At 43.3% G+C, this 12,945-nt stretch overlaps 1 protein-coding gene across 14 annotated transcripts in view; it reads right to left on the reverse strand.

Annotated features, from left to right (window-relative positions):
• The window catches only part of RNFT2 (ring finger protein, transmembrane 2), a 54,422-nt gene that overhangs the window by 26,240 nt on the left and 15,237 nt on the right, over window positions 1-12,945 (reverse strand). For all 14 annotated transcript variants that reach the window (XM_025192982.1, XM_025192974.1, XM_025192998.1 and 11 more), the window contains one exon: window positions 10,876-11,029. In XM_025192982.1, coding sequence (XP_025048767.1) covers window positions 10,876-11,029 — 154 coding nt within the window. The remainder of the gene's footprint in view (window positions 1-10,875; window positions 11,030-12,945) is intronic.

Genomic DNA, 12,945 nt, shown 5'->3' on the forward strand with positions numbered 1-12,945 from the left:
AGTTGGTCAGGAAGCCGCATATGAAGGATTTATCATCAGAGCCTGGATCATTCCTAACTTCCTCCTTAAGGTGATGGCTATCAGAAATGCCATCTTCATTGGGTAATGCACATAAGGAATTGCATTACTCTTGGTTAAAATAAGAAATCATAAAAGCTAAATGACTACACTGAGGTCCCATGACTGCAGGTGGGAACACTTTAATGAACATTTTTGAAAGGTCAAACACAACAAGGTGAGATGAAATATTTGATCATTCGCCAATGGTGGATGATGTACCAGGATTGTTGCCAGGTTTGCTCTAACCAATCTTAAAGTCAAGCCAATCTTCTTCAGCTCTACTGCACACTCAGTCTCTCAGTGGTGGTACCAATGTCTCTAATGGTCTCAGGAATTTTCTCCTGCCTTAGGAAAAGAATCGTGTCCATTTAACCAAGTCTGTCTGTCTTTCTGTTCAGATATTTTCCTACTGTTCATCATCATGGATCAGTGAAAAGCAGGATTATTTTGTGCTCAAAAACTATACAGCATTCAGGCTCTGAGGCAGAGAGGCTATGGATCTGAGTGGTGGGTCATCTCTGTTTTGTGACAACAGATCTGTTAGCAGAAGTAGAGTTTTGGGTTGGGCAGATGAGGAATGTAGAACATCCACACACCAAAGCTATCTTGACCACACTGGGGTTTTCAAGATTGGCTCGGCTGAGCCTCGTCTGGTCTTGAGGAGCAATCTGAGAATCAGAAGAATCAGAGTGTAGGCATACAAGCAACCCTCTGGATGGTAACACTAGATAGGTATAGGAGCAATCTGCTCCTTCAGGTGGTATTTTTCTTTACCATCTTGCATAAAGTGGGGGAACTCCTCATTTATAAGTATGTAATTTTCTTCCTGGAGAACATTACTGTGTCATGGATCAATTATTTGACTTCTTTCATGGGGATCAGTGGAGCCACTGTCCCTTTGCAAGTGGTCTTGTAACCCCCTGAAGTTAACCATTTGTAGGATACCTGGGGAACAACTGCTTCATCAAGAGAGGAACAAGGAAATCAAGTTAAGTTTTCCTCCAACATCTAGAGGTTAAAGTATGACCTCAGACATATCTCATGTTCCAGGAACAGATTGGACAGGCAAGCCTTATAGGGTGGTAAAGCCCCACAGCCAAAGACGTGCGTGGGTGATGGGACCTGTCAGGATGGTTGATCCCACAAAGGTCTCTTCAGCCTGTCCCAACATAGCCATAAATTCAGTGATAAGGCAGGCCAATTTATAGACAACTGCAGTCTGTGATGGGCAACAGGTATTCCTATATCAATCTGGATTTGATCTTCTAGACTCCCTGAGGTAACTTGAGGACAATGGGAGGACACTCTGGAAGAGTATCTGTGCAACTGCAATGAAACCTGGCTATTGTTAATTGAAAAAGTGAAAAAAGCCACTATTGAAAAAGTGGACAAGAAGGAGCATACAAGGTCCAAAAGTGGTGTAAACTTCTTCTAGTGTTAAGAGAAGGAAAATTAACAAATATGGTACTGTGGGAACCAGGGGCTCCAGCACTACCTCTAATTCTGATAGTAAAGAATGAATAGGTGTCCTGGTAGTGTGGGCTGGTATGCAGTAGTTGAGTAAGGCACAATGATTATCTTCTCTTGGGTCCAGGCTAATTTGAAGGCTGCTGCCCTAGATAGTGCTGAGGGAACTTTCACAGAGACTGGTGCCATAGGAGGTGGCAATAAAGCCAAGCCCTTGGATGATAAAGTGGCTTTCAGCAGTGCCATACACGTCAGCTCCTAAGTATGATGCTTTTGTACTGGGTATTCGATTGCAGAGAACATGAGTTTGATCAGGAACTGCTTAGAGCTACATAGGATTGGGATCTCCTAGTGCAGGGGTGTTCAACTTCCAGCTCACAGGCCAGGTTTGGTCCCTGATGTCCTGTCATCCAAGCTGTGGGGCCAGCATACAGGACTGGCAGAAGAGGTGCAGGGGCCTGATCAGACCCACAGACCAGACCCACACCCTTCATCAGGCCCACAGGGCATGAAGGTTGAGCCCCCCGTCCTAGAGGATGTGTTCCTAGAACTCCCACCATCCTTCCTCTTAACTGATGAAGATTTCTAGTCAATTTTGGCTTGTGCAGATGCAGGTGGGATGAGGAATACACTCCCACTCTGATTCCCATCTATAATGTTATGGGACTAATGCTGGGCCCAGTGATTTTCTCGGGAGATAAATCTGTAGCTTCATCTCCTTAGCGTTGAAGATACAAGAGGTGAAGGACTTATCATAGAATCACAGAAAATTAGGGTTGAAAGGGACCTCAGGAGGTCATCTAGTCCAACCTCCTGCTCAAAGCAGGACCATCCTCAACTAGATCATCCCAGCCAAAGCTTTGTCAAGCCAGGACTTATAAACCTCCAAGGATGGAGATTCTACCACCTCCCTAAGTAACTTGTTCCAGTGCTTCACCTATTGAGTTTTTCCTAATATCCAACCTAATCCTCCCTTGCTGTAACCTGAGACCATTGCTCCTTGTTCTGTCATCTGCCACCATTGAGAACAGTCCAGCTCCATCTTCTTTGGAACCACCTTTCAGATAGTTAAAGTTTGCTATCAGATTCCCCCTCAGTCATCTCTTCTGAATAAGCCCAGTTCCCTCAGCCTCTCTTCGTAAGTCTTGTGTCCCAGCCCCCCCACCATTTTTGTTGCCCTCCACTAGACTCTCTCCAACTTGTCCGTATCCTTTCTATAGTGGGAGGCCCAAAACTGGACACAGTACTCCAGGTGTGGCCTCACCAGTGCAGAATAAGAGGGAACAATTACTTCCCTTGATCTGCTGGCAGTGTTCCTACTTCTTGGCAACACGGGCACACTGCTGACTCATATCTTCATTGCCCACTGTAACCCCCAGGTCCTATTCTGCAGAACTGCTGCTTAGCTAGTCAGTCTCCAGGCTGTAGCAGTGCATAGGATTCATCCGTCCTAAGTGCAGGACTCTGTACCTGTCCTTGTTGAACCTCATGAGATTTCTTGTGGCCCAATCCTCCAAATGGTCTAGGTCACTCTGAATTCTAACCCTACCCTCCAATGTATCTACTACACCCCCCAGCTCGGTGTAAACCATGAACTTGCTGGAGGTGCAATCCATTCCAGATCATTAATGAATCTAGGGACTGAGGTGAGGCTGACTGGTCTGTAGTTCTCTGGATCTTCCTTCTTCCCTTTCTTAAAGATGGGCACTATTTTGCCCTTTTCCAATCATCTGGAACCTCCCCCAATCACCACAAATTTTCAAAGATAATGGACAGTGGCTTTGCAATCACATCAGCCAACTGGCCCCATGGACTTGTATGTGTCCAGCTATTCTAGACAGGCCCTAACCTGTTCTTTCACCACTGTGGGCTGCTCACCTCCTCCCCAAACTGTGCTGCCAGATGCAGTAGTCTGGGAGCTGACTTTGCCTGTGAAGACCAAGGTAAAAACAACGGCATCGAATACTTCAACCTTTTCCTCATCATCTGTCACTAGGTTGCCTCTCCCATTTGGTAAGGGATTCACATTTTCCCTGACCTTCCTCTTGTTGCTAACATACTTGTAGAAACCCTTATTGTTATATTTCATGTTCCTTGCTAGCTTCCTGTTGCATTTTGGCCTTCCTGACTTCATCCTGCATGCCTGAGCAATATTTTTCTACTCCTCCCAAGTTGTTTGTCCAAACTTCTACTTCTTGTAAGCTTCCTTTTTGTGTTTAAGCTCACTGAAGACTTCTTTGCTAAACCAAGCTGGACTTGCAGTGGAGCATTTCCTAAGATTTGGGATTCTCCGAAACAGCAGAGACATTTTGAGTAATCATTATTATCCAGTGTAGCCCCTTGAAAAGAGAGGCAATATTTGAATCCAGTAGACATGGAGGAGGCTAACCTGGATCAGAGGATTTTACAAGAAAATCTAAGAGGTTGTCAATGGGCAACCAAGCTGAGGCTTACTAAAAACTAGATTAATACTGATTTATTAAGGAAAAACAAACACCTCTGACAGACAGGACAAGGGGTTTTCTGGTAATCCAAACACCAATAGCAAGTGGTTCTATCTCGAGTCAGACAGTGATTGAGAGGAACTGAGGTGTCACTGGTGCACTCTGTCCTCACTGTAATGTGTGCGGACCCTCAAGGCACATGGTCACCAGACAAACTACTAGCCAAAAGTCTTCAAGATCCAGTGCCTTGGACTCTCGGGCCATCCCAAATGGTGTTTTGGCCAGTTCTAAAGTCTTAGAGAGATCACGAAACAAAGCTGTGGATATTCTACGAGGAAAAGGAGAAATAACTAAGTGGAGAAAAGGGAGACTGAACAAAGCAGGGAAAGGATGGCAGCTCCAGGCATGTGCCTTCAAAGTCAATGGGAGCAGGGTCAGACCTTTTATGACAGAACATACAACAAACTAGTGCTAGAAACATATTTTTTGACCTAGAAAGAGCCCAGAATGAGCATCAGGGTCCCAGTAGGGAACAGGACAAGTTTAAATAGCAGCTGGGCTCCTAATTTCCTTGTGAGGGGGGAACTTGGCTCCCACCCCACATTCTGAATGCTCTCCATTAAAAAAAAAATCAGTAAATAATACCATTTGGTTCAATATAAAATGAATTAGAGTAAATTAAACTGCAGGAGCCATGTGGCCTGCAAAAGCCTCCATTGTTGTACACATATAAATGGCAGCTTTTCATTTTCTCTCCTAAGGAATGACAGCTTGGGGGGTGTGGAATTAAAAGTAGGCAGATAAATAAAAAAGATACACTTGCTGAAGAGATTGCAGTTTAGGAAATCCCGGGTGTCTTTGCGCTTCCTCCCCTCTGCCCCATCCCTCTTCATGTGGCTGTCAGCAATCTCTGCTGATATCCCTGGGGAATGGAATTGAGGGGGAACAAAGAAACGAAAGATATGAGAACTCATGGGGTAATGAATAGGGCACCAGCCTGCTACCAGAGAAAACTTCCATCCCTGGGTCCTGAGCACTCATGTGTTTTAAAGAATCGAGGGAGAGATTGTTCTTCTTGCTTTCTTGCTACAGCAGTGCCACAAAAGGGTTTCAACAGTCCTGCATCATGCTGCCCATCTTCTCCAGAAGAATTGGGGGAACTGGAAGCTCCATTTCAAGAGTTGGAAAAACAAACAAATACACACACCTACTGGGTCAATACTTGAGTAAAACTGTGCCTATGTTTATGATTTCTGTTTGAGAACTTGATCCAAATCTTGCAACATTTTATGTTACTTAGTGTGGACCATTGCAATTTTAGCTCCAATACTTTGAAGAGTTATGAATGTGCTTAACTTTATGCCTTGCAAATAGTCCCTACGGTAGATGCTTAGCATCTCTGAAAGTCAAAGACAAGATGCCAGTTTCCTTCCTTTTCCTCAGCCAAGGATTTTTTTGGTGCCCAAAAAGAAGAGGGCATTGGAGGCATTGGAAAATGCCAGCTTATATTCAGAACAGTTTGGAAAAGGTTGAGGAGTACCAGAAAGGGTCAGAGTAGCTTTGGAAAAGCCTCTGAGCTCAGTGAGAATAATTATGATGGTGACTAATCCAAAGTCAAACTCAGAAAGATACAAGCTGTGTATTATTCCCAAATTAGGAAACCTCACTACAGGCAGCAGCGGATGAATATAAAGAAGGCAGACCAGACAACTCACGAAGAATATGCATATATTCCCCCTGCCCTGCTTCACAGTGGTTGTTGAACTATATAATCTTTTTCTTTTCTTTTTTTTTTGTTATGCCTTTCATTAACATTTGAAACACAACGTATATGGTAATATTAGGCAGAGAAGCATTACATGTTGTAGTCATGTAAACAGCACTGGCACAATTAATTCCTATTCCACCTGGTTACATGCACAAGGCAGAATATAGTTTTTAAAAACATCAAAGGACTTCGAAGTATCTGTAGAATGAGATCCATTTGTATCACACATCTGCAAAGCAACAGGATTTGGATGGCACCGTGCATCATTAGAAGTCAAAGTCTAGCACATTTTACTATGTTCATAAGCTACCTACCAGTCACCCTTTGCTATCACCAGTGCTTTGAGCACCAAAAGATCCATTATCTCTAATGCCTAAGGCATGAGGCTCTTCACTATTAGTCCTAGACTAAGTGACTGGAAGCCTCTGCTTTGAACAGAAACAAATACCCTCCAATAGCAGTTCCCTATAGCATACCTCAGAGCAGCTAAAAAGAGTATCCAGCTCTCTGTGGATAATATAGTTTACAATTCTCCTGTAATTTGCATCTTGAAACATTCAAAGCATCTTGTTACACTCTCCACCCATTAATAAGCATTGCACCCCCCACCACTATGCTGCAGCCATGGAAGGAATGGTAAACACAACTTATTTCAATAACCAACACCAGGCAAGGATTTTGGGAAGGAAGCAAGCAGGTCTCTTGCTCAGTCTCTTGAAGGCTCAGATCAAGTGTAGTACCCCCTCTGCACCAGATGGACCTTCACTTCGAGAGGATTCTTCAACTACAGACAACCCTGCTCCACCCAAAGAGGACCCCCGCGATGAGACTATATGGACTGAGACACTTTTTCTTCAAACCACTTCTTCCACCATTGCGGACCATTATAACAGGCTTGTGTGCATCTATCTCCTTTTTCTCTCAGTGTCGCGAACCCCCTCTCCCCACTTTCCTTTTCCCCCCTCCCCACCAGGCTTAGTTGGCTAACATTGTATCTCCTGTAACCTAGTTGTGTTCCCCTCCTCACCCCCATCCTTCTATTGCTAGTCCCTCTCTCGGGCGCTATGTATTTCCCTACCGGCTTTGTCAGCTTTTTTGGATTCACAATCCTAAACATTTACTAATAAAAGTCAATCTGGCTGATAAATACAAGAAGAGCAAGCATCTGAAACACAAACTTTTGTCTATTTAAGGTTATCAAAAAACAACTAGCACTTTAAGTACACTGTCTTGACAAATTCTGATCAGGGTATTTACAATCTCATTTGAAAAAATATGGAGACCTCCAGCATCACAATGGGAGACCTCCAGCAGGCAATGGGAGAGTCCCTGTTCCCCTGAGCACTACCGGGAGTAACAAGGAACAATGGCCATAAGCTGACTGCGAGTAGATTCAGGCTAGACATCAGGAGGCGCTACTTCACTCTCAGGGCAGCTAGGAGCTGGAACCAACTTCCAAGGGAAGTGGTGTTCGCTCCTACCCAGGGGCTCTTCAAAAGGAGGCTAGACAACCAGCTACCTGGGGTCGTTTGACCCCAGCATCCTTTCCTGCCCATGGCAAGGGGTCAGACTTGATGATCTGCTTAGGTCCCTTCCGACCCTACCAACTATGAAACTATGAAATCACGCTGCCTCAATAAAGCTAAGCTGTGACTTCAGTGTAGTAAAGAGCTGTATCTACGCAATCACCAGTAGCACTTCCTAGAACATCCTAGGCTTTTCTTGGAAGCTGCTCGTCTAAGTATGATCCTGTCTAATTTTGTTAAATTTGAACAGATCACAGGCCAAGCTGGCTTGATAGGCAGGGAGCTCAGTGGGGTAACAACATAAAACCAGAACAAAGTGGCAGGCAGCAGCAGCCTCAGATGTCTAACGACAGAATGGCCATCACCCACCATCTAAGACAAAAAGGGACTTAAAAAATATATCAGAGAAATATCACTATCAAGAAAAAGGTATTAAAAATGAAGCATCTGTGCTCTGAGCCATTATAGGCTCTTGACAGATGTGATCTTACCAGCCTCCCACTGTAGCTGCAAATAAAGACTCAGTCTCTTTCATCTCCCCCGACAAGGATTAATGAGTACTTGGGATAGCTCTCAGACGAGCAAGCAAAGGCTGTGAACCTTTTCCAGCGCTGCAATTTATCTTGGGAAGACTATTTACATCACTTTTTTTTTGCAAGCTGGATTATGCTCTGACCCACCACATTAATCTCCCAAAATAAAATAATAATAATAGAAGAAAAAAAAAAGAACCTGGACAATTGCCAGGGATAAATTAATAACCATCTCGAATAGCCCTGCTGCGCAGGGACAAACTGCTCAACTCCCCTGCCACCCATGTCATTTGTAAGCAAAACTATTTCTTGTTTAGATGTTCCCTTTAAGTGCTCTGCTCAAGACTTTCAGTGATATTAATGTTAACATCTTGCAATGCTATAGCACTTTTACTCCTAAAGGCTGACAAACAACTTCTTCATGAAACTTAACTGATATGGAAACTAAATGTACCATGATCACCACGAAACTTAAGACACCTCTGACGTGGGACATGACAGCTTCCTGTGTGCTGTTAAAAGACATTAGATAGCAGCTTAAGGAAGTGATAGGAAAAGGCCAAAAGTATAAAAATGATCTATAATTTTCTGCACTGATTTAATAATTTCATTTAAGAGTGTTACTTTCTACTGAAGTGGAAGGAGTGCCCAAATACTGTGGCTGCCACATCTGGATAAAGATGCTCTTATCCTTTTGACTCAAGTGGTTAGCTGAAAACTTGGGGACTTGCCATCTGCTTTGGAAAAGGTGTTGGTGGAAGGAGAGAAGCAAGAAGAACCACACATGGAAAAAAAGAATGAAGTAAAATAGAGCCTGAACATGCAGGTACTAGCACAACCCAGAGTAAAGCCTAAGCAGCAGCAAGCTGTAGTGGAGTCAGGCTTTTCTCTGATGCAGTTTTGTCTACTGCCACAGAACGTACACAGCCCTATTTTCCTGAATGCAGAAAGAGCTGGACAACCAGTTTTTCTGCTCACCAAACCAATCTCTCTCACCTCATTCTCCAAAGCTTGCCCTTTCTCTAGGCTTTTCTCTGGGTTGTGCTACTACCTGCATGTTCAGGCTCTATTTTACCTCATTCTTTTTTTCCATATGCAGTTCTTCTCTCCCTCCACCAACACCTTTTTCAAAACAGATCTTGCAAAGCCTCTTCAGTGAGACGGTTCAAAATCCAGAGTGAACTTGTAGTGGCATCTATTCAACTGTCCCTTACAGATATCTTAAAAACAGAGGCTCCAGAGAGGTTTAACTGAACCAATACCAGTTTAGATCAAGTGTCAGCAACCTACGGCCTATGGGCTAGATCTGACTTGCAAATGTGGGCTTTGGTACCATGCAACACCTTCTGCAGTCACTCTTCTCATGCCGATGTGGGGATGAATGCCAGCTGCAGTGACAGTGCTAGTGCTCGCCCTCCTCCAACCCAGGGTGGGTCATTCTGGCCCACAGCTGGAAAAGGTTGCCTAACAAAGGTTTAATTGTTTTCTTTTCCTTATGGAAATAAGCTATACAGGCAGAAGGCACCTTTATATACATAACTGTGGACATAGGAAAGTGTTCTGTTTTAACTGTACTTGTGAGAGGCAAGGATTTCTTTGGGTATTATCTTTTATTGGACCAGCTGCATAGCTGGAACAGAGTTAGACTAGCTGCTTTCGAATGAAAGACATTTTTCTTCAGGTCTAAGGAGAAAAGCTAGCACAGCAACAGTCATGTGCTGGCTTTTCTCCTCAGACTTGAAGGAGAATGTCTTGCATTTGAAGGCTTGCCTAACTACCCCAACCAGGCAGTTAGTCCCATCTTTTATTGGACTAAAGAAATTGCCTAAATCGCTTTATATTGTCTACAGAAATCCTTGCTTCTCACATAATTCCTGGATCATCATGGTTATAATATCATTCTAACACTACCTTAACTGTACTAGCACAGATAAATTAGTATAGTTTGTATGTGCAGACAAGCTTATAGGGAAGTAGAGTATTTTTTATCAGCTGGAATTTGCCCAGAACACTAGGGTTAACATACCTATCTTTGGAAAGAAAAAGAAGTGCTACAGATCTTCAATAAACACAAGAGATAAGAACCAACATTTCACATAACACTCAAGAAGTAGCAAAATAGTGCACTCTAATTATGTTAGGGTTCAATTCGGACTCCGAGTCAAGAAAACTAATGCCTCTGAAAATCAGCCCTTGAAGGTCTCGAGCTGACTTTCCAAAAATTAGAAACTAATTTTATTATTAAAGTGAAACATTCACCTGTCATAATGAGAGCCCAGATATAACACCACAGAAATCTTGCACTAACAAATTAAGTTTATAAAGTGGAATTGAGTCTAAATATGGAGTGAACCTTGCTAATTTAGTTTCAGTCCAAGCCAAGCAAGGCTGGAAGAGTTCCTGGAAGTCAGATTTAATAAAGTAGAGGGTGAGGGAAGGAACAGGGGGAAAAGATAGTTTTATCTGATGCTAATAATTTAAAAACATTGTTATCAGTTCCACAATGACTCCAACTATTATTTAACCAAAGGTTGCCTGTTTTTCCCTAAAAATTTCAAACTTTACAACATGCAAAGCCTGCAATTTAACCAGCTCTGCTGCATACACGCACAAAGGCAAATCAGAGTGTTTTAATAAAGTGATGTACTGTCAGCTATACAGCTAAGGGTATTTCTCTTCAATAAAATATGTGATTTTTATCCTTATAATCCACTGTATTTATCTTTGGGGTAGAGGATAGCTGGTCCACAAAGTGTAGTTTAGGCAAATTGCCCATTGCCTGTAGCAAGAAACAGTGTTGTATACTTATGCTTTGGAGCAGGATTATGGCTTCATATCTTCTTTTCCCTTTCTGGGGGGAAAGTATAACTCCTGAAAGCAGAGAAGAAGCAGTCACGACAATCCCCTCAACAGTGACGTTTTATCTAGTCCTTACATGTCATGCAGGAGAGGCAGCTTCCCTTGCATGGTGCACTCCATGGCAAAGACCAAGCAAATTCTGGACACAAACTAAAAGAATGGTTTCATTTGGTGGCTCCAATCAAGCAAAGATCAGGAGAAAAGCAGAGTTCTTTTACCTTTGATTTGACAGCCAGAATGATTTTAGGCAGGGCAACAATCAGGCATTTCAATGCAATGGTGAAGTACTTCAGTACAAAGTCTGTGATCCCCACAATCCACATCAGGTCAAAGAAGTCCAGCCTCTCCAGATTGGGTTTCAAAAAAATAAGGCTGAAAAGTATAACAAAATCTACACGTCAATGAATGGCATATCATCTGCACTTCAACAAAACAAGCTTAGCTCCAGTATGAGGAGAGGGTCTGGGGCTCCACCAAACTTGAACACAAGTTATTAAGGGGAATAAGGTCATGAAGGACACATTTGTCCTGTTACCACTCTGCGTCTCTTACCCACACCTGTTCTTATCCAGTCCCAGAAAGGTCATCAGATTTAGACTTGCCTACTTTCACTGAGGGAACCTGTCATCCACAAACCTACTGTAAGAGTTAACCCCTGCACCCAGGATGAAAATAGACCCTTCTCTCCATCCAAAAGCAGCAATTTTGGTCTGTAGCCTTGCCCTGTCAATTCTATTCCTGAAAGCTACCTAAATCTCTCCATCTTTATTGAGAGGAATGACCTGAGATGCACGCTATGCTGTAGTCCATGTCATTGGTAGCTGTGACTCAGTGGGTGCGTCTACATGTTCAATTAATACACCATAGTTATTGCACATTAAATTTAGTACTTGGATAACCAAGTACTAAATCAATGTGCAGTAACTGGTGCTATGGCACAGTAGCACCAATTCACAGGATTTTACAGACGCTAACTGCGCAGTAGCCTAATACTACTGTGCAGTAGCATATTAGGACAGATTTTGCCTGGCATGCTACTGCACAGTGTTATTGGGCTCTGTGCAGTTAGCGTCTCATGTAGAAACACCCAGCAGGAACAGCAGGGGCCAATTCAAGACCATCAAGCTCTGCTAACCAGTCCCAAAGGCAGATTCTGGCAAAAAGCAGAATTACTCCAGCTGCAGCATTTCCACCCCCCAGCACCAAGCTGCTCATGCATGTAAAACAGGCAGGTAAAAAGGACATCACAGTCTTTGTTATGGAAGAATATTCAGGACCATTGTGCATGGTATGACAGTCCTGGGACAGGGGCTCATGCACTTCAGGAGCAGAGTAAGAACTTGATAGCAGAAATCAACATTTCCTATATTCCATTAAGCACAAATTAATGGGATGTGGGCAACGGTGGGGCAGCAGGGCCCACCATGCAGACTCTGCAATGGCAAAAGCCCCAAAGGCAGCAGAACCAGCAGGAGTCTGTTACACAGACTCTAATAACTGGATTCCAGAGCACTGCCTACAGGATGGGGGCTCCTTGTGCAGTGCAGAGCCCAGCAGCTCAAACATAACAGTACGGTGCCAGGCACAGGTGGGGAAGCATTGGAATACTCATGGTAGCACAACTGCTCTGATCTCCTACTACAGTTTGAGCCAGGGTCACCTTGGGGTATACAAGTCCACTCCAGATGTGGGCTAAGATAGCATGTACAGAGCAGCAGCAGAAAGATACCTTCCCTTTTTTCTCCTCCAAAATTCAGCATCTGATACTGGGCACTACTTGACTATCTGCTCCAAGAGTGGGATTATAAAGCTCCAGTACTTCATGTAATCATGGTTTGGGAACCACTACACTGAGTAACAGTGCAATAAAAATCATCTTCAGCAGTTAGAAGAGGCTTCTTTTCAATATTACTGTCTACCAGTGTCTCCTAAGAAAAGCAAAAGCCTAACTAAAAGAAAAACCCAATACCAAAAGCCTGAGTATGAAATTAAAATACTCACAACACTGGCACAGCACAACAGGTAAAATTAAATCCTAAAAACAGAAACAAAATCAGAAACATAAGGACTAAGTGTGGGCTAGAAACAAACAAAACACCCCAGAAAATAAAGAAATACATACATTTAAAAATGGTAAGAAATAAAAAATAAATAGCAGGGTCTAAGCTTAGAAACTTCCCCTGTCAAAGATGTTTGGCTGGAAGGGAGACCCTGCCCACATGCAGGAAGCCAGTGGGGCTCTGTACGGAGTTGCTTGAAGGATACGGGCTTTGATGCGAACTCTTTCC

This window comes from Alligator sinensis, unplaced genomic scaffold (assembly GCF_000455745.1).
Source record: "Alligator sinensis unplaced genomic scaffold, ASM45574v1 scaffold216_1, whole genome shotgun sequence".
Classification (NCBI taxonomy): domain Eukaryota; kingdom Metazoa; phylum Chordata; order Crocodylia; family Alligatoridae; genus Alligator; species Alligator sinensis.